Below are 27768 nucleotides of genomic sequence, written 5' to 3'. Positions count from 1 at the left end.
TTTATTTTTGTCGGATGTACTGCTATACCCTTTCCGGAGATAATGTGCCCTAAGTACTGTACTACCTTTTGGAAAAAGGTGCACTTGGATAACTTCCCATATAATTTGTGTTCTCGAAGTTGTTGTAAGACTATTTGCAGATGTTGGAAGTCTTCCTCATTTTTAGAGTAGATTAGTATTTCATCAAGAAATTCTAACAAAAACTTATCCAGACAATCCCTAAACACACTGCTCATCAGATTCATAAATGCTGTCAGGGTGTTGGTGAGCACGAAAGGTAATACAATAAACTCATAGTGCCCATACCGAGTTGTAAACACTGTTTCATGAATGTCCTCTTCTTTCAATCTAAGTTGATGATAACCAGACCGCAAATCTATCTTGGAAAATATTGGAGTTTCTCGCATTTGATTGAATAGATCATCAATCTGGGGTAAAGGGTACTTATTTCTAATAGTAACCTTATTCAGCATTCGATAATCTATATACATAGATGCAAAGTTCCATCTTTCTTCTTAACAAATATCAGTGGAGCTCCCCATGGTGATACATTGGGTCAAATCAATCCTTTACCAATAAGCTCTTGCAACTGTGCTTTTAGCTCCATAAGCTCAACAATTGTCATGCAATAAGGGACTTTACATATAGGTTCAACTCTTGGTGCCAAGTCAATGGAGAAATCAAACACTCTCTTAGGCGACAATCCTGGCAATTCTTTAGGAAATACATCTTCATAATCCCGAAGGTAAGGATGTTTTTCTGTGAAGGATTCTTCCTTCTTGTTGGCTTCCTTAAAGCCATTCTCATCATGTGAGGACATCTCATACTTCATCATGTCAACATGATAAGCAATCTCTTTAGATTCCATGGCTTCTTCCATTTTAACTACAAACACTTGACACCCCTTCATATTACTTTGAAATTGCACCTTGTTTCCGAGTTCATCCAAGCATTCCATAGTCTTGGAAAAATAGTTGACTTTGGCCCTATGTTCCCATAACCAATTCATTCCTAAAATCACATCATAGGAACCTAGGTGTGCTACATACAAATTGAACTCTGTAGTAAACCCTAGAAGTTCAACCTTAGCTTCAAAAAAACAGTGCTCTACCAACGCTCTTGTTTGATAGCATATTCTACAGTCCAAGAATTAGCCATAAAACTAGTTCTTTTAGGAAATCTACTTAATAATTTAGGAGATATGAAGCATTTTGTGGCACTAGTATCTATCAAAATAGTTATAGGATTCCATAAAGCATACATGTCGTTTCAATTGGTGTAATTTGATATTTTGCTTGCTCATTATCTAGACCAACGTGAATTCTTTGCTAGAAAGCTGCTTGTTGGGTGGGTAAGGGGTTCCTTTGCTGTTGGCCGCCCTGGTTCTTAGTTGGGATTGATTTGCATAATGGTCTCTGCCACATGTGAATTATCCACTTGGTGGCCCTTTTCTTTCTGTACCTTTGTCGAAAAGGTCTCCTTCCTTCCTAAAATTATGGAATCCCTTTTTATCCTTTTTGGACTCTTGTTTATTCCCTTTGAATCCCTTCTTAAAAGGTTATGAAGACTGTGTCTAGTTGACTTTATTCCGTCCTTTATCCTTGTAAGCATCATCCTTCTTCAATCTTTTTTCTTGCTTAACTGCTTTCTCATATAATTCATCCATAGGACGAGATGCAAGCATGTCTTTTGCTCCTCCAATTTGGTTATTGAGCCCCATGATAAACTTCTTGATGCGATAGTTCTCATCTTGTTGGATCTGTGGTACATACTTTAGTAATCTAGTAAACTTTTCCCAATATTTGTTGATTGACAACTCTTCTTGTCTTAGGTTCTAAAAATCCATTAATTTTTGGTCGTAGAGTAGTTGTGGAATCCATCTCTATCAAAAAATTCCTACAAACTGTTCCCAAGCAGTCTAGGATATTTTCAATCCCAACTCAGCCTTTTTATTCTCCCACCAAGTAGTTGCCTCTCTTGACAGTTGATAAGCGCCCCAGGCTGCCTTGGAGTTGTCGGAGTAATTTTGGATCTCAAAGTACTTTTCCATCTCCGTCAACCATGCCTTAGTGGTATCATCAGATATGGAGCCCTCAAATTTAGGTGGTTTAATATTTTTCATGTCATTGGAAAGTTCGGTTACTAAGTGATCTTGCTTGACATTAAGGGTTTGGTTTCCGAAGTGTTCTTCTTGTTGCTCACTTTGCATGGTGTGCTCTTGTTTGTTGAAATTTCTTCTAGACCGAGTTTCATGTTCCTCTTCTCTGGTTCCATGTTGACCCTCAAACCTCCGTTCTAGGTTCATAAGTTTGGTTTGGGTTTCATTCATCATGTTTAAGAGCTGATTCAATTTAGCTATAGGGTTGTCGGCATCCTTAGATTTCCCATGATCATTCCTAGAGTTGTCTATTCTCAATTTTTATTCTCAGGAAGGTATTAAGAGTATCCTTTCAGTTTCTAATAAAATAATATTCTAACAACATTGAATAAAAGAGAATATACAATTAAGTCCATAATTTGTTAACACAACAAAATTTAGCTTATATTGCTCAAACCAAAAGTTTACATTCAAAATTGCTAGTTATTACAAAATAAGACTCAATCTAAGAGTCACTATCCTCATCGGTGATGGGCTCTTCTTGCCCATCAAATTCAGAATAAGGAACAAGTCTAAATGCAAGGGTTGGTGTTCGGTGGTTTCTTGGCCCTTCTGGCTCAACTCTTTTCTTAGGTAGGTTTCTCGGAAGTGGTTCAGATTTTGATTTCATCTTAGAAAGGATGGATGCTTTTAACTGCTTATTTTTCTTGAAGCTGTCCACTTTCGTCTCTCCCTCTAAAGTCACTTAATAGCTTTTGCTAGGGTTTCGGTTTCTGAAGGGAGTGAGCAACATGAGTAGTTATATTTAAGCGTGGTCTTCCATAGATAGACATATGCTAGGTCACAAACCCTTTTTCATTTAGTGGTTCGAATCCACATCTTGGAATCACTAAAATGCTTTGTCTTAGTTTTCTATCTTAGGCTTTCTAGGTGGCGAGCCCTAGATTCACTGTCAAACCTGGTAGCTCTGATACCATATGTAACATGCTGAACTAAAACAATTAAAAATGAAACAAAATACTTTCAAGTATAGGATATATATATTTTATTTAAAAGAGAAAAAACTAATCGTTTCAGCTGAAAGTAGTTTACTAACTAACTAATTGATTTTCAGCATCAACTGAAACTAGCTAACTTTATTTGGAATTGGAAATGCAATAAAGTAAATCTTTCATAACTTAAATTAAAATACTTAATAACAAGAATCAGGCATTTATACATCAGGAAAGAGAAAGGATTAGAGATTATTGAACAAGTGTGCTATACAACTGGAATCACTCTTACAAGTCTCGGCATTCCTATGAAGAGGGAGAGCATCATCAAAGGGCTTTACCTCCAACCATAGACCTAGCGGTCCCTTGCACACCTTCCTTCTGGATTTGGCCCTACCCTTCATGAGGGTGTAGACCAAGGTCTAGGACTAGTTGCCATCTGCACCTGGTGTTTAGAACCTACACAACTCTAGTCGGTCACACACTATAGGTACCTCCTAACTAGCATGACCATTTGACTAGGATGTGTATATGATTCATGTGAATTGACGGTCGCATGCAAAGCATTGTATCACCTTGGCTAAGGTTTAAAAGTTGCAAGCACGATTAACGTGTTGTTAGTATTCACCACCCTTACTTGACTTGTACCATACACCTGAGCCCAACAGACTCATTGATTTACTATTCACAAGACAAACTAATTGTTCAATGTCCTTTGTGTCATGCCATAACTTCTACTTTTTTAGGAATTTGTCTCAAACTTCCCAATTTTTTTTGGTGATCTAGATCAGACCTAGACAAGTGGAAAGGAAACAATCTAACCCTGTACTATTGCATCGTTTGTGAATTCAGCCTTATATCTTAGTTGCTTCTGGATTTGATTGTGTGACTTTTTTTGCATCAACATTTTGGATCACACTTTGTGATCCATCATTAGGATGTTTAGAGAATGCCAGGATATGAAGATGTTTAGAGAATGCCAGGATATGAAGACTTTCATATCCTGGCATTCTCTAAACATCCTAATGATGGATCACAAAGTGTGATCCAAAATGTTGATGCAAAAAAAGTCACACAATCAAATCCAGAAGCAACTAAAATATTAGCATGGATTGTGGAAATCTGATAATATTAATTCAGCCTTAATCAACAATTAAACAATAATAATTACATAGATCGCATTAAATAATGTTAATAGCAGATCGTTCCTCCTTTCCCTATGCTATCATTTTCCCCAAGCAACATTTAAACAATCAGTTAAGTGAAGAGAGTATTGCTAAGGTGCGATGGATGGGAAGTTAAGAAACAATTCCATAAGATTAAGCAAGCATTAGCCGAACGGTCACCTCTCTTACAAACGGTGGTGAACACATAAGGGGTTGTGACTCTCCACCATCCATAGGTAAGTATAAGTATCCAATACAAGAAACCAAGAGGGCATTGAGAAGATTAGATGGAACTACTGACAATCATTATTGTAACAGTAGATTGGTATGCTGTATCTTACTTATGAACTAAGTGCTTATTTACAGTAATGTTATATTTGTATTCTATTAGGAATAAGGGGCAAATATATGGCCTATAATATAAGCTATTTCATTTATTCCTAAGTTATCGGGTTCTCCTCTGGACCCCCCTGGTTCGGGTTCTGGTTCGTGGTTCTGGGCCTGGTTCGACTAGGTTCGACCAGGGTTCTTAAAACCCAGAGGTGGTTCGTCTTGGTTCGAACCCGGGTGAACCCAGGTCGAACCAAAGAGAACCCAAAGCGAACCCGGGCGTCTAGGTGGCCCAAAAAGTGAGTTTTTATGCCAAGTTTTTTTTTTTTCAATTCCGCCTAGGTGGTTCATCCTCTTTTTGCTGTTTGTACAAAATTTTCCATTAGTCGTGTATTTATGCATGGCACACATGCAATAATTCCTCAACTTTCACCAATGGCAGCACCTATTCCACAAACTTAAACCTAGTTATGAACGATCTGTATCTTAATGCACCTAAAAATTCAGGGTTTAACACTTCTTCCCATGGCCAATCTCCTAGTAAGGTCTACGGTTTGGTCCAGTGAACTGGAACTATATCAGCAGATAGATGCTCAAAATGTGCAGTGGAAGCAAATAAAACCCTTCACGACCTTTGCCCCAACGACATAGGTGGGAAAATATGGTTGGATGACTGTTTCATGCACTATCACAATTCTAATTTCATTTCAAGACTAGATACTAAAAGAATTCTCTTGGTGAACACGATGGATATTACGAAAAGTAGAGATGCTTTCGGGAACACAACCAACAACCTTTTGTCAAATCTGTCTGAGAAAGCTTACATCCCTGCAAATAAGTGTTTCACTGTTGGAACAACCAAATATAATGCTAGTGGAACATTATATGGTTTAGTTCAATGTTGGAGAGATATATCAGTACAAGATTGCAGAACATGTTTGGCTAGAGCAAGAGCAAATCTGAGCAATTGCTGTTCTACAAAACAAGGAGCCCAGTTTCTGAGCGTGAGCTGCTGGGCAAGATATGAGATATACCCAATTGAAACCTACTATTGAGATAGGGATACTTGAATATTTTGTCATTTTGATATTAAACTTGATGTATATGATGCTATTATGGTATGATCATGATGCTATGATTACAAGTTTATGTTTGTTTTGTTGTTTATATGATGCTATGTGACATGCTAATCTTAATTCATGCTTATAGGCTGCACAAATATTTATATATATATATATATATATGCAAAATTTACATGTTTTTGTACTAACAAACCCAAACGAACTCAAACCCCTTTTCAAAATTTTGCCGTATCGGCATACTGGTTCCGCAAACCTGAACCCGAACCGGCAAGCTAGGTTTAGTCGTATATATATACATATAATAGAAATAATGCCAAAAGATTTATGTTTGTTAATAATAGGAAAATCAGATTTATATGACAATTATGCTTAATTTCATTTGCTTACATATACATTCATAATACATGAGAGATTAACATATTAATGACTTAATCCTTAATCATTCTCTATTGCCCCTCATGAGAATAGGTTAGTTTTGTTAGGGAAAGGCGGTATTAATATCTCACAAAGTAGATGAGCACCAAGAGGTGGTATGGACGGGTGTTCTTGAAACCCTTAGGGGGACCAAGAGGTGCTATGGACGGGTGTTCTTGAAACCCTTGGGCCTATTTGTGGAGATTTTCTAGTGCCTTAACATAGTAATTCCCCATCGTCTGTCAGGGTTGATGATTAGGAAAGAAGTAAGGATTGGGAGCTTAAATATGGTAATTATCAATTGTATTATGATTACTAATTGTTGTCTAGTTTTAATGATTTGATTTAAGGCATAATAAGTATGATGAAGTATCTTTAAGGCAAAATAAGTATGATGAAGTATGTTTAAACAGTTTAATTATAGGAAACATGCATACTCCTAGTAGGGGACATTACATTGCCGAGCATAATCCAAACCATATTTGGGAATTCTAGGGCAAGTTGAGTTAAGTCTCAATAGGGGACATTACAATTTGTATTGGAGATTTGATCCTACTATCTTGCAAGGTAAAGATGAATCAACAAATTCATTCTAGTCAATAAGAAGGATCTAACAATATGTGTAATCACGTGTATGCTTCATGACTAAAGTGAATTCATGTGTATACTTCATGCTTTATGTGCTATGTGTGCTCACTTGTTTGCTTCATGACTTAAGTGAATTTATGTGAATACTTCATGCTTTATGTGCTACGTGTATTCACGTGTATGCTTCACGACTCAAGTGAATTTATGTGTATACTTCACGCTTTATGTGCTACGTTTATTCATGTGTATGCTTCATGGCTTAAGTGAATTTATGTGTATACTTCATGCTTTATGTGCTAAATGTATTCACGTGTATGCTTCATGACTTAAGAGAATTTATGTGTATACTTGATGTATTCACGTGTATACTTCACGTCTTAAGTGTATTCATGTGTATAATTCATGCTTTACATGTATTCACATGTATGATTCATGCCTTACATGTATTCATGTGTATGATCCATAGTTTACGTGTATTTATGTGCATGATTCACACCTTATGTGTATTTATGTACTTTATGCCATACTTCATGCTCTACGTGTAATCGTGTGTGATTCATGCCTTATGCATACTCAGGTAAATACTTCATGCTTTACGTGCTTGGTTCATGCCGAGTATGTTTCCAGTGTGGTTACTTCATGGGTGTATGATCTTTCCTGTACACTTCATGTTTGATGTGCTCCCAAAAAAGTTTATTCCATGGATGTTTTATGACTACATATAAACATTTCAAGAGCTATATTCTTGCATTCAAATTAACATGGGGTGCATGATTTAGATTATCCAAAGTTCCAACTTCTGTCTACAAATAAAATTGATAAGGCACTAGTAAAAACAACACAGGGATTGTTTAACATAACAATGCCATGGAAATGTATAAGTGGTATGCCATAGGATAGGAAGGAAGAATGTGTGAAAATACAGATGCTCAAACTCCATGAAGGGATGAAGAACTTATAATAAGTTTGCCTATAAAATGTGAAAGGAAATGGGTTGAATCATTCATAATAAATTCATGACAAACAATAGTAAGGCACTAAAAACATAGGTCAATAACCATAAATTAATATGAGGAACAATCCATAAAATAGTACCATCCTCTAGGACACACAGTAGACTTAGTAATCCTCTTTTGAAATCTATCCGATTTAAACATTATTACCCAAAGTTCAAATACATAGCTTGGTAAGCTTTTAGAGTTGGTTGTCATCATGCATATAGAAAAGTTATTGGGCATTTCCAAACTCTTGTAGCATGAGGGTCCTAATGCAATTTGGACCTCTTCTTCATAACTAGGCATCTCAGTCTCCAAGTTAGATAGTAATTCAGTCATGTCCCAGACAATCATCATGAAATTGACATCAAGTTAAGTTTTACACGACATCTTCTAGACCTATTAGGATTGAACGTCTTTCATAAATGATGCAGCCCCTACCCATTTTCGAGAAATTTATCTAACCAGTTGTCATAAGATCACTTAACCCTTGACTTAGACATGATCACCCAACAACATTTCTTGGTTCATGTTTTGCAACTTAAGATAATATCAGAGGAGTGCAACGGAAGATGTGAAGTGCACACAAGCAATACTGAGAGGTTGGGGGCAGGGGGGGAGGGTGAATCAGTATTGCAGATTTTTAAAGTTTCAAAACTTGAAATCACATAGAATATATAATGAACAATCATAAAGACACATACACCAGAATTCTCATGGAAAACCCTTTCGGGTAAAAGACCACGGCATCAAAAGCTTCCATTAAAAAGATGGGCACCAGCCCAATTACAAACAAGAGCTCCAACTCTCAAGCATAGAAACGGCACTCGGACTCGACGAGGCCGACTTGACTTGGGACTTGGACTCAGCAAAAAAAACTCGGCTTAGATTCGGCTGGACTTGGCAAAGTGAAAAACTCAAGAAATTTAGAGATTTTTAAAGATTTAAAACTTGTTTCATTCACCCTTTATTAAATACACCTTAAAGACACAATAACATCATCAAACAGAAACTAATTTGATTACATACACAAGTATACATCAATCACATAAGCATAAACGCAAATTGTAGCTGAAGGAAATAACAAACATAAATATATAAATATTGTCAAATGTATACAATATTACAAAACTCATGGAATAAAAAATACATGTCATCATATGATCAAATGAGATGCAAACTCTTACTTTCCAACTCTTGATGCACCAAATGACGGTATATGTTGTTATATGAATCCTAATCAGACTCGGAGGTTAAAATTTCCCTACTTTTATTAGCGCAGTTTCCCCCCTAATTTTATGACGGGGGTTTGGGGTCAAGGGGCAGCGCCCCTGGCGCGCTCCTTGTCGCGATATAGGGCGGGGTTGAGGGGCAGTGCCCCATGAGGCCAAAAGACTGATTATTTTATAAAGGCATCGGGTGTTATTTTTCTATTGTTTCTCCTTACAACTCCCTTTCTCCTCCTATTTTGCCAAATGAATGAAATGAAGTTCACTTTTAGGCTCAAAGCATAATATAAACCAAAAAAAATCAATTCGAAATATATTGGAAATGTTTTTTTTTAAACTTAAAGTTACATGCCGTCGGCCAAGTTTGGGAGTCGGGACTCGCCAAACTCAGCCAAAATTGCCGAGTCCGAGTTTGGGCCCCACACTCGGCTGAGTCCGAGTCCGAGCCCCCTGGACTTGCCCAGCCTGACTCGACTCGGAAATCGCCCAAACTCGGCTATTTCTGGCGATACTTGTTTCTCTATTCTCAAGAACACCAACTCGAAACAGCAGAGGCACCAACCTCTGTTCTTCCGATTTTTTATATTTTAAAGACAAGTGGACCTGAGAATAAAAATATTGTTCAACCATACACAATCTCTTCTTTTCATTGACTAAAACCAAAGACATGAACCTGAGATCACTTCACTGTACTGCTTGCACTTCATTTCTGCGCTTTTTCATACTAACATAGCATCGGAACCAAGTACTCTATTCTCACAAAAACTTCTGACTTGCTTCACGGAGTATATAAATTCTTTCTGCACCTGTATATTTCACAATTTCTACAAAACTCGATCACTTTATGTGGCTAAAAACATACTTTCACTGAAACCAAATCCCCAGCACAAAATTTCTGAGTTCACTCTTGCTTAAAATCTCAGCTTCAGTAACTCCCACTATTCTGTATCTTCATGATTTATCAACACACAACTAAAGACCACCGTACCTCAGCATTACTCAGTATGTAACACCTTTTTATTTGCTCTTACTGTACCCCACAATCAGTTCATCAACCCGACACACACACACATGCGTTTTTTTTAAGAGCACTTTTTAACCTTCTGTAAAAATGTTTTTAGAAAAGAATCTATTCACAGCACAACCACCTCACAACTTCAACACGTATTTTTTAAAAGTATGCTGAGACCAAATGAAGAGTATAAATTAACCATTATATCAAGAACCAGATTATCATTTTGTTTGAAGAAAATAATACCCTGAGACGTAACAGCTTCCACTACTCTTCACGGCTCCATAATGATTCGCAACTATAAGAAACAGCTCTGTCCAAGATGACAGAAGTTGACTCTTTTTTTTAAAAACAAAACGCCCAGCATTATTGCGTTCAGAATACGCACCTCGTGTTTTTTTTAAAAACAGCATCAAAAGTTCCTCTTACAAAGATGGCAGAAGACAAATATGGCAGAGATGTTACACAAAGCATCACAGTCATCCAAAAATGACAGAAGAAAACCATTCTTCAACCACATAGCAAAGGTGTTGCACAAATGGTTATGCACAGCTGGAATCTAAAGTCATCCACAAAACTTCTAAAAATTTGCAATAAGAAATAAGAGAACCGTCTCCACAATTCTGTAACTGTCCAAAACTTTTAGCTGCAATCAGAAAGTCATTGTACACCTGTAGCCGGCTAAATGTTAGCTGCAATCAGAAATTTGTTGTACACCTGTAGCCTTCAATATGTGATAAAGTGATAAAGACTTAAATAAAAATTGAAGTTTATATTAAGTCTTCTTATAATCGATCCCTTTGAAAAGTCAAATGAAGACATGGCATGAGATATGACTTGACAAGAAATAAGGTGTATACAACGTCAGCACAAACACATAGGCAACTAACCAGCTCAACCAGCTTAAGCAGGTCAAGCACCTGAAGCAGCTCAAACATTTTTTCTGAAATTTAAACAATCTTGATCATCAACCTTTGACATCAATGACAATATGTGCAAAAATATGAATCTCCATAAATAACAAGCTACCCAGACAACAAGAGGTTTATTTTGGAAAGATAGACATCCTGAAGAAGCAATACAATAAAGTAGATTACCAGAACAAGTAATGATTTTATACCTACCCCATTATATCTGAGTTGCTCAAAAGAAAGGAGAGAAGCCTTGGGTAATATGTCTGGAAACTTTGTATTAGCTATATGAGAAACTTGAAAGTGATCATTTTCAGAGAACATTGCATATGTATCATGCTCCTAATCCTCATCTTAAATACATGAGAAGCTCACTTCCCTACTTTAAATCAATGAAATATTTATGAAACTATGCAAGGTTTACACCGACCAAATCTGTTCTTTACAATTATAAATTTATAAATGATGCCAAAAAGAAATTGATTTTCAGAGTGATGGTATGTAAGATGTCTTTGTTAATTCTCTCTGGGATGAGAAAAAACTTGTCTTAAATCCTAGGCCTTGCCAATTACCAACTCTGGGTTTTGTTGTTAAGAGATATTGGGAAATTTAAGTACGTGAATCCGAATTTTCCTCACACTTAGAAAATGTTATCAACCTTAGGATCCTAAAGAACTATGATGGTGGTTGGATTGAAGCGAGTATACTAACTATGATGGATTGAGATCGTTATAAATCCAAGAGCATATTAGTAAGGGTTTGCTTGAGGACAAGCAATCTTGGGAAGGGTGGACTGTCGTGTCCCCGCTATGACTTCTACATTTTCAGGAATTTGTCTCTGACTTCCCAATTTTTTTTGGTGATCTAGATCAGACCTAGACAAGTGGAAAGGAAACAATCTAACCCTGTACTATTGCATTGTCTGTGAATTCAGCCTTAATCAACAATTAAACAATAATAATTAAGCAGATCGTCTCTCCTTTCTCTATGTTATCATTTTCCCCAAGCAACAATTAAACAATTGGTTAAGTGAAGAGAGTATTTTTAAGGTGCAATGGATGGGAAATTAACAAATGTTACCATAAGATTAAGCAAGCATTAGCTGAACTGTCACCTCTCTTACAAACGGTGGCGAACACATAAGGGGTTGTGACTCCCCACCATCCACAGGAAAGTATAAGTATCCAATACAGGAAACCAAGAGGGCATCGAAGAAGATCAGATGAAATTACCGGCAATCATTATTGTAACAGCAGATTGGTTTTCTGTATCTTACTTATGAACTAAGTGCTTATTTATAGTAATGTTATATTTGAATTCTATTAGGAATAAGGGGCAAAATATATGGCATATAATATAAGCTATTTCATTTATTCTTATACATACATATAATTGAAATAATGCCAGAAGATTTATAGTTGTTAATAATAGAGAAATCAGATTTATATGACAATTTGTGCTTAATTTCATTTATTTACATATACATTCATAATACATGAGAGATTAGCATATTAATGACCTAATGCTTAATCATTCTCTATGTAATGTCCCCTTTTCCGCTCTAGTTTGTTTTGGGGACTGTTGGCCAATTCCGAGACCCATTGGTTAGTCAAAGGCAGAATTAGGGTTTTCTATTTTCAAAGAGGATGTTTTGGCATTTTTGGTGGCTTGCATGTTGGAGTTTTACAGTTTTGATTCTGGATTGATTCTGGGTTTTCAAAAAGCTTCGCAATGATGGTACCTGCGTAGCAATCAACGGAGTTTGGTAAACTTACTATTTTTAGTAAGTGGGGGCAAGGACAACTCATTTTTCTGGTTTTTTGGGTTTTCAAAGAGCTTCGCGATGGTGTGACATGCAAATGAATCTAAATAATTTTCCGAACTTACTATTTTTAGTAAGTTGCGACGACTGCTTAGAATGTGGTTAAAATGCATTTGGACACACTTACTATTTTTAGCAGTATGCTATTTTTAGTAATTACTATTTTTAGTATTACTATTTTTAGCAGTGTTTTTTTAGCAGTGTTTTTTTTAGCAGGGTTTCAGCAGGTCTGTTCAGATGGCTATTTCTAGCAGGTCAGTTTGAGTAGTTGGTTTTCTAGCATTTTTGGAGCTATTTTGGCAAGTCTGAGCTTATGTTGGGCGAATTCATGGTTGAGGAAAAATATTTTATAAGTGAAATTATTAATAAGGCAAGATGGACGCCTTAAGAAGAAAAATTTAATTTTATGAAATAATTCACTTATTTACTTTGGACGCCATAATGCACTTTATTGATATTTTTTTATAAAGTATCATTTTCAAGACATAAGGTGGGCGTCCATTTTGGAGATATTTCATTTAAAGATTATAATCTTTAAAGTGACCAAGCAATAGTTGATTTTGGCGTTCCTTTTGGAGGAATATATGATTTAAAATAAAGGCAAATATTATATTGCTTTGGGCGTCCAAGTTGGCATTTGACTTCATTTCATTTCATGTCAATTTGGAGGGAGTTGAATTTGAATTTGAATTTGAATTTGGAGCTTCAAAGGCTATAAATAAGAGTGTTGGGCTCATGTTTTTGGTATCCATGAATATTGCGACGAAGTGTTGCCGAAATCATTTCAGACTTTGCTTCGAGGAATGCATACCTCCTAGCCTCCTTTAGTTTCGTGCTTGAAAGATATCCCCTAGCTAAATATTGTGATTGTTTCTCATTTAGAGGAGCAGATTGAGCTCAATGAAGATGAGGTTATTTGATGCTTTCTGATTTTGGAGTGTTGTTTTCAGATTTTGGAGTTTGCTGTGTGTATGGCGCTGAAAGTGAAATTCATTCATAAGTCTTTGAGGGTTCAGTTGTCGTTTCTAAGTATTCGTCCTATGTTTTCCTCATGGCTAGGTGATTCATTTTGCTAAGTTTCGTGATTTTTAGAGCTGATTTGGAATTTCTAGACAAAATCACCCTATCTCCCAGGCTGTACCATGCTGGAGGTTGCCTTGAAAAGCGTGCATTGATGTTTTGATCTGATTTGCAGCGAGTTGTTGGTCTTGTTTTGGATGCCTCCTCTCCAGGGACCATTTGTATTTGATTTCAAGTCATTAGGAGCTGCGTGGAGAAAGTTATGAGCATTTAGGGGATTTCTATTCTTGTTGGTCTGTTATTTCAGTATACTATTCTTCATATCAGACTTGAGTTATTTAGCTGTTTGGATACTTTTCATACGCTGGATAGCTCATATTTGTTAGAAGATCAATTCCTAACATTTTGGTGTGTTTGGATATCAATTTCCTATTGTAATCTGCAAGTTAATACTCTGATTGTAATGCTGAAATCAGTAGTACTGATCAACCTTTGTTTAATTGTATTTTACATTTTGTATTTCCATTGAAAAAATGGAAGAGGATGGCCTAGCCGCCTATCTTTTAATTTCAGTTGGTTTCATAGTCCTCCCGCTGAATAAGTGGTTGAGTGATCTTATTTTCAGTATTGTAATAATTGCCCTCCCGCCGAAAAGTGGTTGAGTGATCTTATTTTCAGCATTGTAATAATTGTCCTCCCGCTGAAAAGTGGTACAGTGATTTACATTAAGTTGTTCTTGCCCACTCGACAAGCGGAAGGGGCTGGCTTGTCGCCTAGCATTGTACTTCAGTTTGTTTTGGAGCTAACGATCCCCTATTCACCGTATGCTCTCACCTCACCCACACTGGGCTCTTGGTGATTAGAAAGTGGAAGGGTTACCTTTCAGCAGTATTTTTTTCTCTTTCCTAACCTCAACGGGTGCATTGTGGTGTTTAAAACCGAAAAAAAAGTAAGGGGGACACTTCACTCTATTGCCCCTCATGAGGATAGGTTGGTTTTGTTTGGGAAAGGCTGTATTAATATCTGACAAAGTAGGTGAACCCCAAGAGGTGGTATGAATGGGTGTTCCTGAAACCCTTGGACCTATTTGTGGAGAATGGTTTTCTAGCGCCCTAACATAGTGATTCCCCATCCTCCGTTAGGGTTGATGATTAGGAAAGAAGTAAGGATTGGGAGCTTAAATATGGTAATTATCAATTGTATTATGAATACTAATTGTTCTCTAGTTTTAATAATTTGTTTTAAGGCATAATAAGTATGATGAAGTATGTTTAATTATGGGAAACAGGCAAACTCCTAGTAGGGGACATTACATTCCCGAGCATAATCCAAACCCTATTTGGGAATTCTAGGGCAAATTGAGTTAAGTCCAAATAGGGGACATTACACTTTGATTCTACGGCCAATAACGACCTTCAGTGGAACATTAATCCACTAACAAGCCAACTGCTCAATAGTTTACTGATCAAATGATCTTCACTGACCATTAAGAAGGGTTTCTAACCAAATTAATTGATGGATACATTATTATAATTTTATTAACAGTCTTCTTATTCAGCTGAACATGACTTTACCATCATTTGGCATTTCAAGACTTAACTGTCTGATTTATAATGACAACGCGTTAGATATCAGGTAGACAGATCCATTATTTAAATTCATTTATCTGAAAAGTGTATATGTGACTGTACTGATCTGGGTTCATCGACCCTTAAGATAATGTTAATACATTCATGCAGAGATGTAGTACTCTTCTTTCGTTATGACTAGTTGATGTTAGCCAATCGGCTCTGCAGAAATTAATGACATGAGTTCGATATCAAGACTCAGGCAACATTTCTTTCCACTAATCAGCACTAGCCTGTCTGTGTTTTAATGAAATACAAAGGTTTCTGAGTCATCAACTCTTCTTCGAATGCATTTATGTTGGATTTGACATGCATAGAATCACGATAAACAATTAAGTGATTGATCTTAATGATCTCACAAACAAGATTCCACCTTTTTCAATTTCTCTTTCACATACAAAATTACATTACATCTGATCTTACAATTGAAGGATTATAAAGATTCGAGAATAAGATATAAAAGAATTCAATCGACTTATTAAATATGAGCTTTCATTTGATCTTTGATATTTTCATATTGTAGGCAATGATTGAAGGTATTACAGAAGAGACGTATAGTCTGATGGTAACTAAATAAATACTACATAAGACAAATGCAACATGCCTGATTCTTGACTGGAATTGAGAGCTGCAGAGAAAGCTCCTTTCCTGTCCCGTCTTTACTATTTCTTCTGTTGTTACAGTGATGATAATGGACAATAACAATGGCTCTGCATTTTTACTCAGTACCGAGAAAATGTGAATGATTTCTTGTGTCGTGAGCATAATCTCCCATTCAATTATGAACATTCATAAATAAGCCTTGACCCCACAATGTAACTTATGGTCTTGACTGTTACTCATGGAGGTGGTGTGGTGGCATTACACCCGCCACGCCCAGCTTGCTAATATGCAACAATAATGATAATATCTCGGCTATAATAGCCGTAGTATCCATTAACCCAATCCTTTCTCAAAATCATTATATATATATATATATATATATATGAGTTACATTCCCCACACACACACACACATATATATTTGTATGTATGTATATGTATATATGCATTGATCATTAAAATTACAAATGCACACACACACACAGATATATATATTCTCATGCAATTATATAATTAAAGTCGACTTTATATAATGTCTTGTTTTAGTTTAATTATTACAAGATAAGATTATAGTTCTGATTCTCTCTTTTTAAATCATTTAGATGATTAAAGGGATAGACCAAAACCCAACTGACTGACACTGTCACGACTCAACTAACCTGACATAGGAAAACAATAAACTCTAACCCAAAGCCAACTTATTTCTAGGTTCATGGCTCGTTGGCAATTTCACCCTCTTCCAAGGTTTACATTCCTCTCCTTGATGATACTCTTCCTCCCCCCAGAGGGCATTAGTTAAGGCCGAATTTTAGCCATCCAAGATTCCTTAAATTAAATAAAGCATTGTAGTAAACATCTATATAAATATTCATGCTAATAATTTCATCTCTCTGATGTTCATATCAACTGCAACTGTTTGCAATATAATCTCTAAAACAAAATAATCTCTAAGCTATCTATAGTGGCCACAGCACGGTGTTAACAAATTTCCATTACATGGATATAAAGAGCCATACAGATGGCTGTAGCATGACACATGCTACTGCCACCACCACCAATAAAGAAGGGAATTATGTCTTCATCTATGCATTAGCTTAATAAATTATTGTTATTGATGGTACCATGTACCTAAATTATCTAATACTTGTCAAATGCTCACAGTTCGTTTTTGGGGAATACCATTAGGGGATGTAGGTGTTATTTATAAAGATATTATTTTTTGATGTGGAATTTTACTCCAGATGTCTTGCAAGTGGATATATGAGTATCAAGCATGATGCAAATTATAAGACCGGATCTAAATGATTGTTATATCTGAAATCTGTAAACATTATAACGATGAACTCTTATTTTGCCTAGCTGTGCAGAGTTTCTTAGTGAGGAGCTATTATATCTGATTAGAGTGGTGGTTACATGATAATTATAGAAATTCATTGCTTAACTGATTCCGGTACAGACAATTTCATGAACTGCATGTCTTGTTCAGTTGTTATAATCTGTTCCATTTGCTTGACCAGTCTCAGTATGAGTAGTTAGGGGTAAAATGAATGAGACGAACACAAGCTTGGATGACTAATATTGGGGAAATTATCAGCAAATGAATGCATTTTCTTCTATGTTTTTTTATCAAGTCCATAACAGATGCTTATTAACTTTGCTTTGTCTCTTTGACCATGTTCAATCAGTATTTTGGAGTTGTCAGTTTGCGGCTCGCCCCTCAAATTCTTCATTGCAGTTTTGGAAGCAAATGGGCGGTGTGGATATTGATGAAGGTGGTATTATAGTAAAATCCGTCCATATGTCCATCAATTCCCATCAAGCTGTTCTCAAGGTGCATTTCTGAGTGATTAGTTAAATATGTAAATCTTCAAGAAAGGATGTAACTATCCAGTATTTAGTGTTAACAATTCACAGAATGAGATCACTACTTTATAGTTGAATGCTTTCTCTCTTTATTACACAAATCATCAGGCATTCTCACTTTGCTTTTTGTGAACATTAAGTAAATTAATATAGTGCATACTTATGCCCATTTTGTTACCTTAGTTTTTTGTTTATTAGAGGCTTCTTTTAACTTAACAATTCTTTTATTTAACTGTTATTTTTTTTAAGAGTTGAGTAAATATTTTCAGATTTGTTGACTTGCAGAGATATGTAGCTGATGTTGGTAAAGCATGGCCTGTTTTGATTGTATGTGGGGGACTGCTGCCATTGTTTTTGTCAGTGATTTGGTTGGTTATGATTCGCTACTTTGTTGGAGTGATGATATGGGCAACAATTGTGCTCCTCAATATTCTTACCTTTTCTATCACACTGTTTTTCTACACAAAAGGTCAGTCACTATTATATTCGACCCAATATTATTGGAAAGAAAGGTACATTCAGCAACAAAATGCATGTACACGGTATGTTTGGGAATGCTTTTTCATATGAGGAACCGAATTAGGAAATAGTTAAACTAAGAAGAGGACAGAGACATGTGATATTCTTTTCAAGTTCTGTTTCCAATGTGGAATCAAAGCAAAATCTAGTATGGTTTTTCGATTTGCTAGCTTTTTCATTACCATGTCTTATCTATTTAAGCAGTAGTTCAAATGTATATTGTGGAACACTTTTTTGTTACAAATATCCATTTAAGTTGCGCTTACTTTGATCAATTGTAAATCACAAAATTTTCATTGGTATCTCTTGTGATACTAGTTTGTGAAGCTTTTTCTGTCATTTCGTAAATCTGCCTGAATAAATTTGGTGATTGGGAGATCTGAACATTATTTGTTAATGCTTACTCTGTCATTTCATAAATCTGTGATGAATGTGAGATCTGAACATTATTTGTTAATGCTTACTCTGTCATTTCATAAATCTGTGATGAATGTGAGATCTGAACATGATGGTTGTTAAAGTATGACCATTCCTGTAGTTTTGAAGAACTTGGAGGATTTGCTTGTTTAGTGAATTCAAACTATGCAAGTAAGCTGAGAGCCTAGTACTCAAGCCTTCTCTCTATTTCTATATTCTTTGAACTATAATGGAGGTGAAATGAACTGGGACCGATTTTCTGAATGACTAAAATTAATGGACAGTATTTGCATTGTTTCTTTGAGTAGGAGAGTGGGTGTATGGAAGGCAACTTGTGCCTGAATATAAGTCACATCTGTGATAACATTAATAGAGGACAAAATGTTTGTTTGTTATGCGATGTATTTAGCTATAATGTGCTCCAAGTAGAAAGTAGAAACCATTTATGAGAAAAACATATAAAACTAGGATACTAGTTATATGCTCATAGTCATTAGAACCATTATTATCACTGTCCGTTATTGAGGGCTCCAAAATTTGTTTATTTATGATTAGAATATTTATGCATTTTTAGCATGACGAAAAATCTTACTTGCTAAAGGCTGTCATGTCCCCTCCTTGATCGTTATATATAGCATAAATGAAACATTTATTATTATTAATTAATAAAATATTTATCAACGAATGATTATTTGAAATTATTAAATATTTATTTATTTATTTATTAAATATTATTATTTAATATTTATTAAAATTTATTACTAATAATACTCTCAATATTTATTAATTAATATTAATGTCCATTAATATTTATTTGATACATATAAATTTAAATATATGTACATCACGGCTGACGATCCCTATTGTCTCCAATGAAGTACGAATACCATCAACAGAACCTATCGACGGTATCAAACTTACGATGAGTTTCCCACCATGCTAAGAGTTAAGTGGCAAGAGAAGCTAACTATTGGTTGAGCAATCATTACATGCATGCTTTTGTCCATATAGAAGAAAAACTGAAATAACGAGTAAGTGGTCAGCAAATAAGAATATGAAACGATTTGTTATAGATATCAATCATTCTTATTACAAGTGCAATTATCGTTTTAAGAAAATGTTTTTTAAAGAAATCAGAACCATTCGATGGAAGTTAAAGAAACATGACTTTTGTGAAAGGTCACATAAGAGATATAAAGGAGATTAAGTTCATTGCATTGAAAGAAGGGAGAAGGGAGAGGGGATATCCTATAAGATATTAAATATTTAGCAGTCCACGTTTCAGATCAGAATCGGAACTATTATTAAGTTACAGGCAGCAACTTCCTTGTTCTTGGTGATATGTATGGGGATGTGCTTGATATATGAAGTCGATAATGTTCTTATGCAGAATTTTTAATAATTATATAAATATTAATAATAATATAATAATTTTAATTATTATAATAATTTCTGGAAACTGCTCTGCAGTTATATATAATAAATCATATAATAGGTAATTAATAAATAGGTAACTAATAAATATATAAATTATTTATAATATAACATAATTCATTTATTTGTTTATTTATATGTTCAAATCAGAATAAGGATAATATATTTATAATATCAATAAGATTACATACATACATACATATATATAATGTCTTAATCAGACAAATAACAATTTTAGATTGTAAATCATAAAGAGCTCATAAGATAATAAACAATAAGGGGAATATATATATATATATATAAAATTCTTGTTACTAATGTCAGTGTTTAAGAAATTGGGAAAGGAGATGTTTTCACGTAGGCGACATTACAATTGGTTTGACACTTGCATTAAGAACTATGGATGTATGATAATTTATTTATTAATAGTTAATTGATTGAACTGCAGGATATAACTGATTTGATTCATGTTAAGGTGGAATTGTCTCCTAATATATTTAGTTTTAGTCATGAGTATATTGAAATAGATTAATTATGGTTAAAACATGCCTAAACCTAGTAGGGGACATTACAAATGCCTTCTCCATTGCATGCTAGCTCTGGCCGGTTGTCAAGGATTCACCTTCAAATATTCCTAGCTACTTTATCTCAGAACTATGTGATGAAAAGATGTGATCCATGTTGTCTTGTCTGTGACATGGTAAAAACATTTGATGGAACATGTCAAGAGATTTGTGGCCCATACAAGGTGAAGGTTGAGAGATTATTTGTGTGAAACTATTATTAAACTATCAAAGAACGGCTGGGTAAGGATCTAAATATGAAATGGTTCTCTTCATTGCTAGTGATTACTGCATGATTTTTATTTTCAATAGTTGATTTTGTATCATGGTTTGAATATATCTAAGAAGTGTTTTTTAATTGCTTTGTGAATTTGTGTAGGCACGTTGACCTTACTTCCAGTAAGGTTAGGATTTTATATTTACTAGAGTGGACAAGCGCGTATTTACTAGAGTGGACAAGCTCTCATTTGTGTGTGCATGATGAATAAGAAAGTATAACAATGGCAAGACAAGGACACATAAATTGGAATGAAAAATAATGCTATTGTGGATTTATTGCGAATAACAATTAGATGGCAAGGGTCCATAGAACATATTCGGTGAAAAAATGGGAAAATGCGAAGAATGAAGGGAAATATCTATAAAATGATTAGTGTTGAGACTGGGTTTTTCTTAATTCTGTAACTGAGTCCAGCAAAATTTTGGACTAGACTTTGACGTTATCACAACGAGATTCTGGAATAGGTTTTTAAAGTTCTTTTTTGAGTTTTGATTTGGCTGAATTTTGGTTGAGTTTTTATTTCCCGTGTTTGAGTTCAAGCTTAAAAGATGTCTGTCAAGTCTGAATACCAACACTATGGACAGAATACTAAAAATTGCTCAAATTTAAACAAAAAATTAACCAAATATGAATTGTGATTAATTAAGAGGAATGATAAAAATTCAGGAAAAAGGTAAAAATTGGGGGAATTTGGCTATATGGTAAAATGGGTGAAATTTCCTTAAACTCTTTTTTTAATTTTGATATTTTAGGGGAAAAGCTTTGCCTCAGCTATTGACAATATTAAAATACAGAAAACAATATTTTGGTTGAAAATATTGCCTTTATTTTTAATCAATGAAATCATGTGATTATCTAATTAGAGGTTAGAGCTATATTGTTGGGTTGAGTGCCACTTGTATTTGATTATGAACTTTTTTGGAAATGAAGAAAGCTTCCTTGGTTGCCAACATACCTATAAATACTAAATTAATGATTGTTAGTCTTCATTTCCTTTCGACTTCTTCCACCACTAGTAATTTTTAACTTTTGAAGATTGAATTCCCCATACAAGTTTATTAAATCCATTAGGAAGGTGTGTCTGCTTCATTTTAGACGGGAAATAACATGAAAAACTGCTATCAGTATTTGGTTTCTAAAACCATAGAAATCTTCTTTCAAACATTTTCCATAGTATTGTTTGTTTTTGTTTCTTTTGTTTGTCCAGTTTAGATAAATCTGAAGTTACTGGAAAGTATGTACATACCACAAACATAAAGAACACTTATAAAAACATATGCGTTATCAATCACTTTATAAAAACGACCACTTTCCTAAATGAATACTTAATATTCATTTTAACCTCATTCCTCTATTTAATTAAATTCTTTACATTCATCTATTTGATTAAATGAATTACTTAATTTATTTAATTAAGTTCACCTAAGCCTTTTTCTAACTTTTAATTAAATAAATCACTCTATTTAATTAATTTCCCTTTCTCCCCTTTTAATTAAATTTACATTTAATTAAATTGTTTATTGCAAATAAATAAATCTAATTTATTTATTTAAATCCCCCACTTGTATTTATGCAAGTTGCATATATTTTAGTTGAAATAAAGTAATTTATTTTAATTAAAATTCCACTCCATCCACTTGCATTTTCCTACGTCTCCCACTTGTCTCCCTAAAACCTTTCTAGATTCTTCTAATCACTTCCAATTTAGCCTAATCCATCTCCTAAATATTGTCACATCCCTAAGCAAAGGGAAGTCACTTCTCAAACCCTCAAAAGTCTTCAATAACTATTAAAGGCTTTGTGTCTTCAACAAGTTAACCTTCAAAGTCTTCATAACCATTAATGGTTAACTCAACTTTCTTGCATGATTAGAGACTTTCTCTCTAACTCAACCCTCATCTAACCCAAGGGTCTCATCAAGCATTCATGGCTTTAACCTTGGTTATCCTATTAACCCTTTCACAAGAGTTTACCCCTTGGGTAAAAGCTTTATCCAATGGATAACCGTAACTTAACCTTAACCCTTACCTCCTAGGGTAACCATCATGTCTTCTCAAGCATTTAATGCTTCTTACATCTCCTCTCAAGCAACCTCTTGTTGACAATTGTCACCATTTCATTGGCGAGAATTGTAAACATGGATTGATAACTTTCAATCCTGACCCTTGTTAAGATTATCCAATCTTGACCATCCATTGCCCTATTTTTTTTATAAATAGAGCTCTCATTCTCTCATTTTCAGAGATCCAAGTTTCATGCATCTAATCTATAGTCATTTTACTAAGCATTTAGCCTCTCTTTGGTAAAATCATCTTAATAGCATTTTAAAAGTAATTTTCAATATCATAGCATATCCATGTTAGACTAGTATATATTGTTAGGATAGGATTACTAATCTTTATCATAACATCATATTCATGCTAGTTTAAATCATCATAGATTCAATATCATACATATCTAGGAATGCATTCATGTTAAATTAATCAAATATCACTCATTCTTGGAGTTGTTATTCCCTAGTCACTTTGCTCAGTGATATGAGAGCAAAGACATTGACTTGAGGGATCCTATGATATAGAGAACAACGGAACACCCCTTGGGAAGTTGAGCTATTCAATATAGTTCCATAACTTGCACCAAGAGTCCCATTGGTGTTTGGATCTGTTTGAAACCGAATTTTGTGTTTTTGCTAACCACTTTTCCCGCACACACCAATTATTAGGACTATCTTGTTGACAATACATAAGGATCCCCATATGGATAATAATTAATACTTCTCAATGTCATTTTGCATTGAAGTCTGTGATGTCCCCATCTTTAACCTTATAATAAGAAGAAATAAAACTCTTATGTGATCAAGTGTGGCATCCTTGAAACACCTTCAACTAGTTAGTAGTTAGGAAATGTCAATTTGTACATAGCACTTAAGAAGTTCAAGTAGGAAAATTTGCATGTTCTATCAAGAAAGACTGAGATGTCCCCATCCAATCTGTAAAACCAAACAAACAATTATGTTCTGAAAAAGCTGCTTGTCTTATCTTTATAGATGATAGCATACGATACATGAACAAAGCCACTACAAAGACAGTGACAGACAGTGATACATGAGATTGTTTGATGTCAAAGATGAGAAGTGAGGGTGATGGGAGATTTACCATTGATGGACGATATTGTTATCAACACTAATGTCAAGAAGAAACTCATTGTCCAGGTTATTGCATTAAATCAAAAGTTATGATGGGAATCTTTGAGTTTAGATGCCCCAATTTCAGATAGGCATTTGATGAATGAAATGAGCATGATAATGGCTCCATATCATAGTGAGTTAGAAGACTGAGTAAAACAAACAATGACCGATTAAGTTTGAAGTTTAAATCTATTAATATCATAAGCCACCCTAGTCGGCTAGACAGCAATTCATATGTCCAAGATGACTGACTTGGTTATGAGTCAAATCGACTGGGCTATGGTTCACAAGAAGCAATGAACAGTAAGGGGACGATCTGGTTAGCGATCTGAGTCGGTCAAAAACGCATATGATAGTGAAGAAAGTGGAAGAAATGATTTAGAAATAGTTAAGATGGCAAACCAATCCATATTCGGATCAATGCATTAAGGAATACATAAAGTGTCAACTAACACAAGCAAACCCAAGAAGTGCAATTACCAAAGGTAATATAATCTGTTTGTTTAAAGGAGGACATCAACATCTGAAGGTACTACCAAGAACGGGTAGTATGAAATATGGAGCGATTGTGATTATCGCTACCCATAAAGTATCAATAAAATACTCCTTTATTACTGCCTAGAGATCAAATGCAAACTGAAGGTTAACTAATGAAATTGTTAGTTAGTGGGAAGGGGTCCGATGAGAGGCATAACTAATTAGTTGTCTACAAGAGAAATGAGATTTGAGAAACAACTTCTCACATTACGCTTCTTCATTTTATAATAAATAAGGACTAGCAAGTCATCCAAAGGAATCATCGGATTTTGTCTTCTATTTCTTATTTATATCCATTATTGGATTGGCTCGATTGAGCATCAGCCTTTTGGCATCAAACCGGGTTGCATATATTCAAGGGAGAAATCAGGAACAGCACCACCACCTTGCATATTTCTAAAGACCAAATCAGACACAACAATATAGCATCATTGCTATCATTGCTATTTTATTCATAACATATCTTATATCGATATATTAGGAAAATCAGAGATCACTCCATAATCACGGATTGGATCAGATTGCCATTGCATAATTTCCAAAGCTATATTAGAGACAGCACAAATGCTTAATTCAATCAGTTAGAGTTACTTATTGCAGATTTGATAATACTTGAATATCATCTACTGATATTAATTGTATGTTTCAGAACTGATATATGTTTATAGCAGATCATCAATTGTCATTCTATTAAATATTTATTATCAGCATTCATAAGGATTTTGTGTTTTTGACAAGTAGTCTCTTGCAATTGATTTTTAAGTTAATTGTTCCCTTATTCCTTAGAATATACTAAGTGGACATTACAAAGTCATGCTGCTGGATGGGGAATGATGTGAATAGCTTGAAATTATAATAGTCCATGTGCAGAGAAAACACAGAAAATAAACTCTAAACACAACCAAAAAATCCACATCAACACTCTTGAACTTGGACTCCATGAGAAACTAGAATATATCTGACAGACTGACACATTGTTTTGTATTATGTGCCTAGGAATATGATAATATAATATATATAGGTTGATGGAGATGGTGACTGGTGACACACATTCCTTAAGTAAATTATATTGGGCAATGAGTAGGACTACATAGGGATTTGTGGTTTGCCCTCCATTATGTTATTAGGAGGTCTGTATGAGGGAAGTGCATATCATTGTAAGGTAGGTGAAAGAGTGTTTTAGATGTTGGGATCTCAATGTGGAGATATAGTGTGGGTTGGCTTCTTCTGTGAGGAGCATTCTATGATGTTTCCCTATCTCAAAGGTTTATTATAGTTTTGAGAATATCAGATATTAAGGCATCTTGTCCTACAAACATTTCTCATGTCGTGAGATCTCTCTTTTATATTCTCATATTGCCATTACTCAAGTTCCCTATCTCAAAGGTTTATTATAGTTTTGAGAATATCAGATATTAAGGTATCTTGTCCTACAAACATCTCTTATGTCGTGAGATCTCTCTTTTATATTCTCATATTGCCATTACTCAAGTAATTCTATTAGTATATGTAGATTCTGAGCACTTTGACATTTCAAAATCAAATTAGATATCTTATTATTATTTTTTTGATAAAGGGTATAACCGTATAAGGGAGGTTTTTGAAAGGGTCTCAACCCTTACATAAGAAAACATAAAAAACAAAAATGCAACAGTCCATCTGCAGAAACTTCAGCAAAACAATAGTAACAAAACTATAAAAGTTAGGCCCGAGCCACCACAAGAGACCAATATCTAAGTTGCAGAGTTCACCGGGTTCAGGGCCTGGTATTGGTCTGGTCCGGTTCAGGTTTGGGTCCTGGTTCAGTTTCCCTTTGGGTCTAGCAAGGGTTCGTGCTCGAGTGAGCTGGTTCGTTCGGGGCAAACCTAGGGCAAACCTAGACACTTGGGTGCCTTTTTTTTGCAAAATTGTATAGAATTTATAGCAATGAGGGTTTCTTGTTTGTAGAGATATGTGTTTCAGACTTACAGATTTGTGTGATTGTTTTGTAAATTATCATGCAAGTTGAAGACTTAAAATTATTAAGAACAACAATAGACAATTGATAGATTTATTCAAATTTTGTTTATGTCTGAAGCAAGATAAAACGATAAACTTTTGGGGACAGTTAGGTTCCTTGGTGGAAGCAAGTTTGGTATAAGTTCTAATGGCCTAAGTGTAATTTTTTCATGTGGTTTGTGGTCCACAATTGGTGTCTTACTTGGGATAATTTATGCAAGCATGGTTTTTAAGGCCCCTCGACGTGTGTGTTGTGTCGTAATAGTGAAGAGAGTGTCTCTCATCTCTTTTTCCAATGTTCCTTCACTAGACATATTTGGCACTTTCGGTGGGATGTGTGGAACCAAGCTTGTTGGCATGTCTCTTCTTTGGTTGAGTTTTTTGTTCAATGGGGCAATGCTCCTGTCAAAACCTCCTTTCTTCAAGTTGCTTGGACTTTTGGCCCTTCTTTTATTATTTGGCATATTTGGTTGGAGAAGAATCGTCGAATCTTTCAAGATGTGCTTTTGGGGGCCCACCACTTGTGGTGGAAAATTCTTCACTCTTTGGGAGAAACTGTTTCGGCAAAATGTGACTTGACAGAGGCTGTGGATCCTAGCGATGTTATTTGCTACAACCGTCTCCATCTTCCTCCTCCGCAAGGCCAACTCATGAGAAATAGACGCAGACACCCTCTTTGAAAGATAAATAGTCTGGGGAGGTGGTGTCCTCCTCCGCGGGGCATTTTGAAAATCAACACGGACGAGTCTTTTCGAGGAAATTCTGGTCCTATTGGAATTGGTGGAGTTGGTAGAGATAGCTAGGGGACTGTTCAGTTTATTTTTTCTGTTTATAAAGGGCATCATACTAATAATTTGATGGAGGCTCTTGCTATTTTATATGCTGTGGAGCATGCTTGTGCTCTTGGATGGAGCAGGCTCATTTGTGAATCTGATTCGCAAGTGGTGGTGCATTTGTTGACTTGGCAACATTCTGCCGATGTTAGCTGGCAGTTAGTTTTGGTTGTTAACCAGATTCTTAATTTGTGTGCTTCTTTGGATTCTGTTACTTTCACACATATCCCTAGGGAGTGGATTGTCTG

General features: G+C 35.1%; 1 protein-coding gene across 2 annotated transcripts in view; it reads left to right on the top strand.

The window, feature by feature from the left end:
- Window positions 1–27768, top strand: part of LOC131026902 (choline transporter protein 1) — a 95559-nt gene that overhangs the window by 16259 nt on the left and 51532 nt on the right. For both annotated transcript variants that reach the window (XM_057956914.2, XM_057956913.2), the window contains 2 exons: window positions 17575–17720; window positions 18038–18221. In XM_057956914.2, the coding sequence (XP_057812897.2) occupies window positions 17575–17720; window positions 18038–18221 (330 nt within the window). The remainder of the gene's footprint in view (window positions 1–17574; window positions 17721–18037; window positions 18222–27768) is intronic.

The sequence above is a fragment of the Cryptomeria japonica genome, chromosome 1, assembly GCF_030272615.1.
Source record: "Cryptomeria japonica chromosome 1, Sugi_1.0, whole genome shotgun sequence".
Taxonomy (NCBI): domain Eukaryota; kingdom Viridiplantae; phylum Streptophyta; class Pinopsida; order Cupressales; family Cupressaceae; genus Cryptomeria; species Cryptomeria japonica.
Note: the sequence above shows the minus strand (reverse complement) of the source record. Positions and strands in the feature narration are given on the sequence as shown.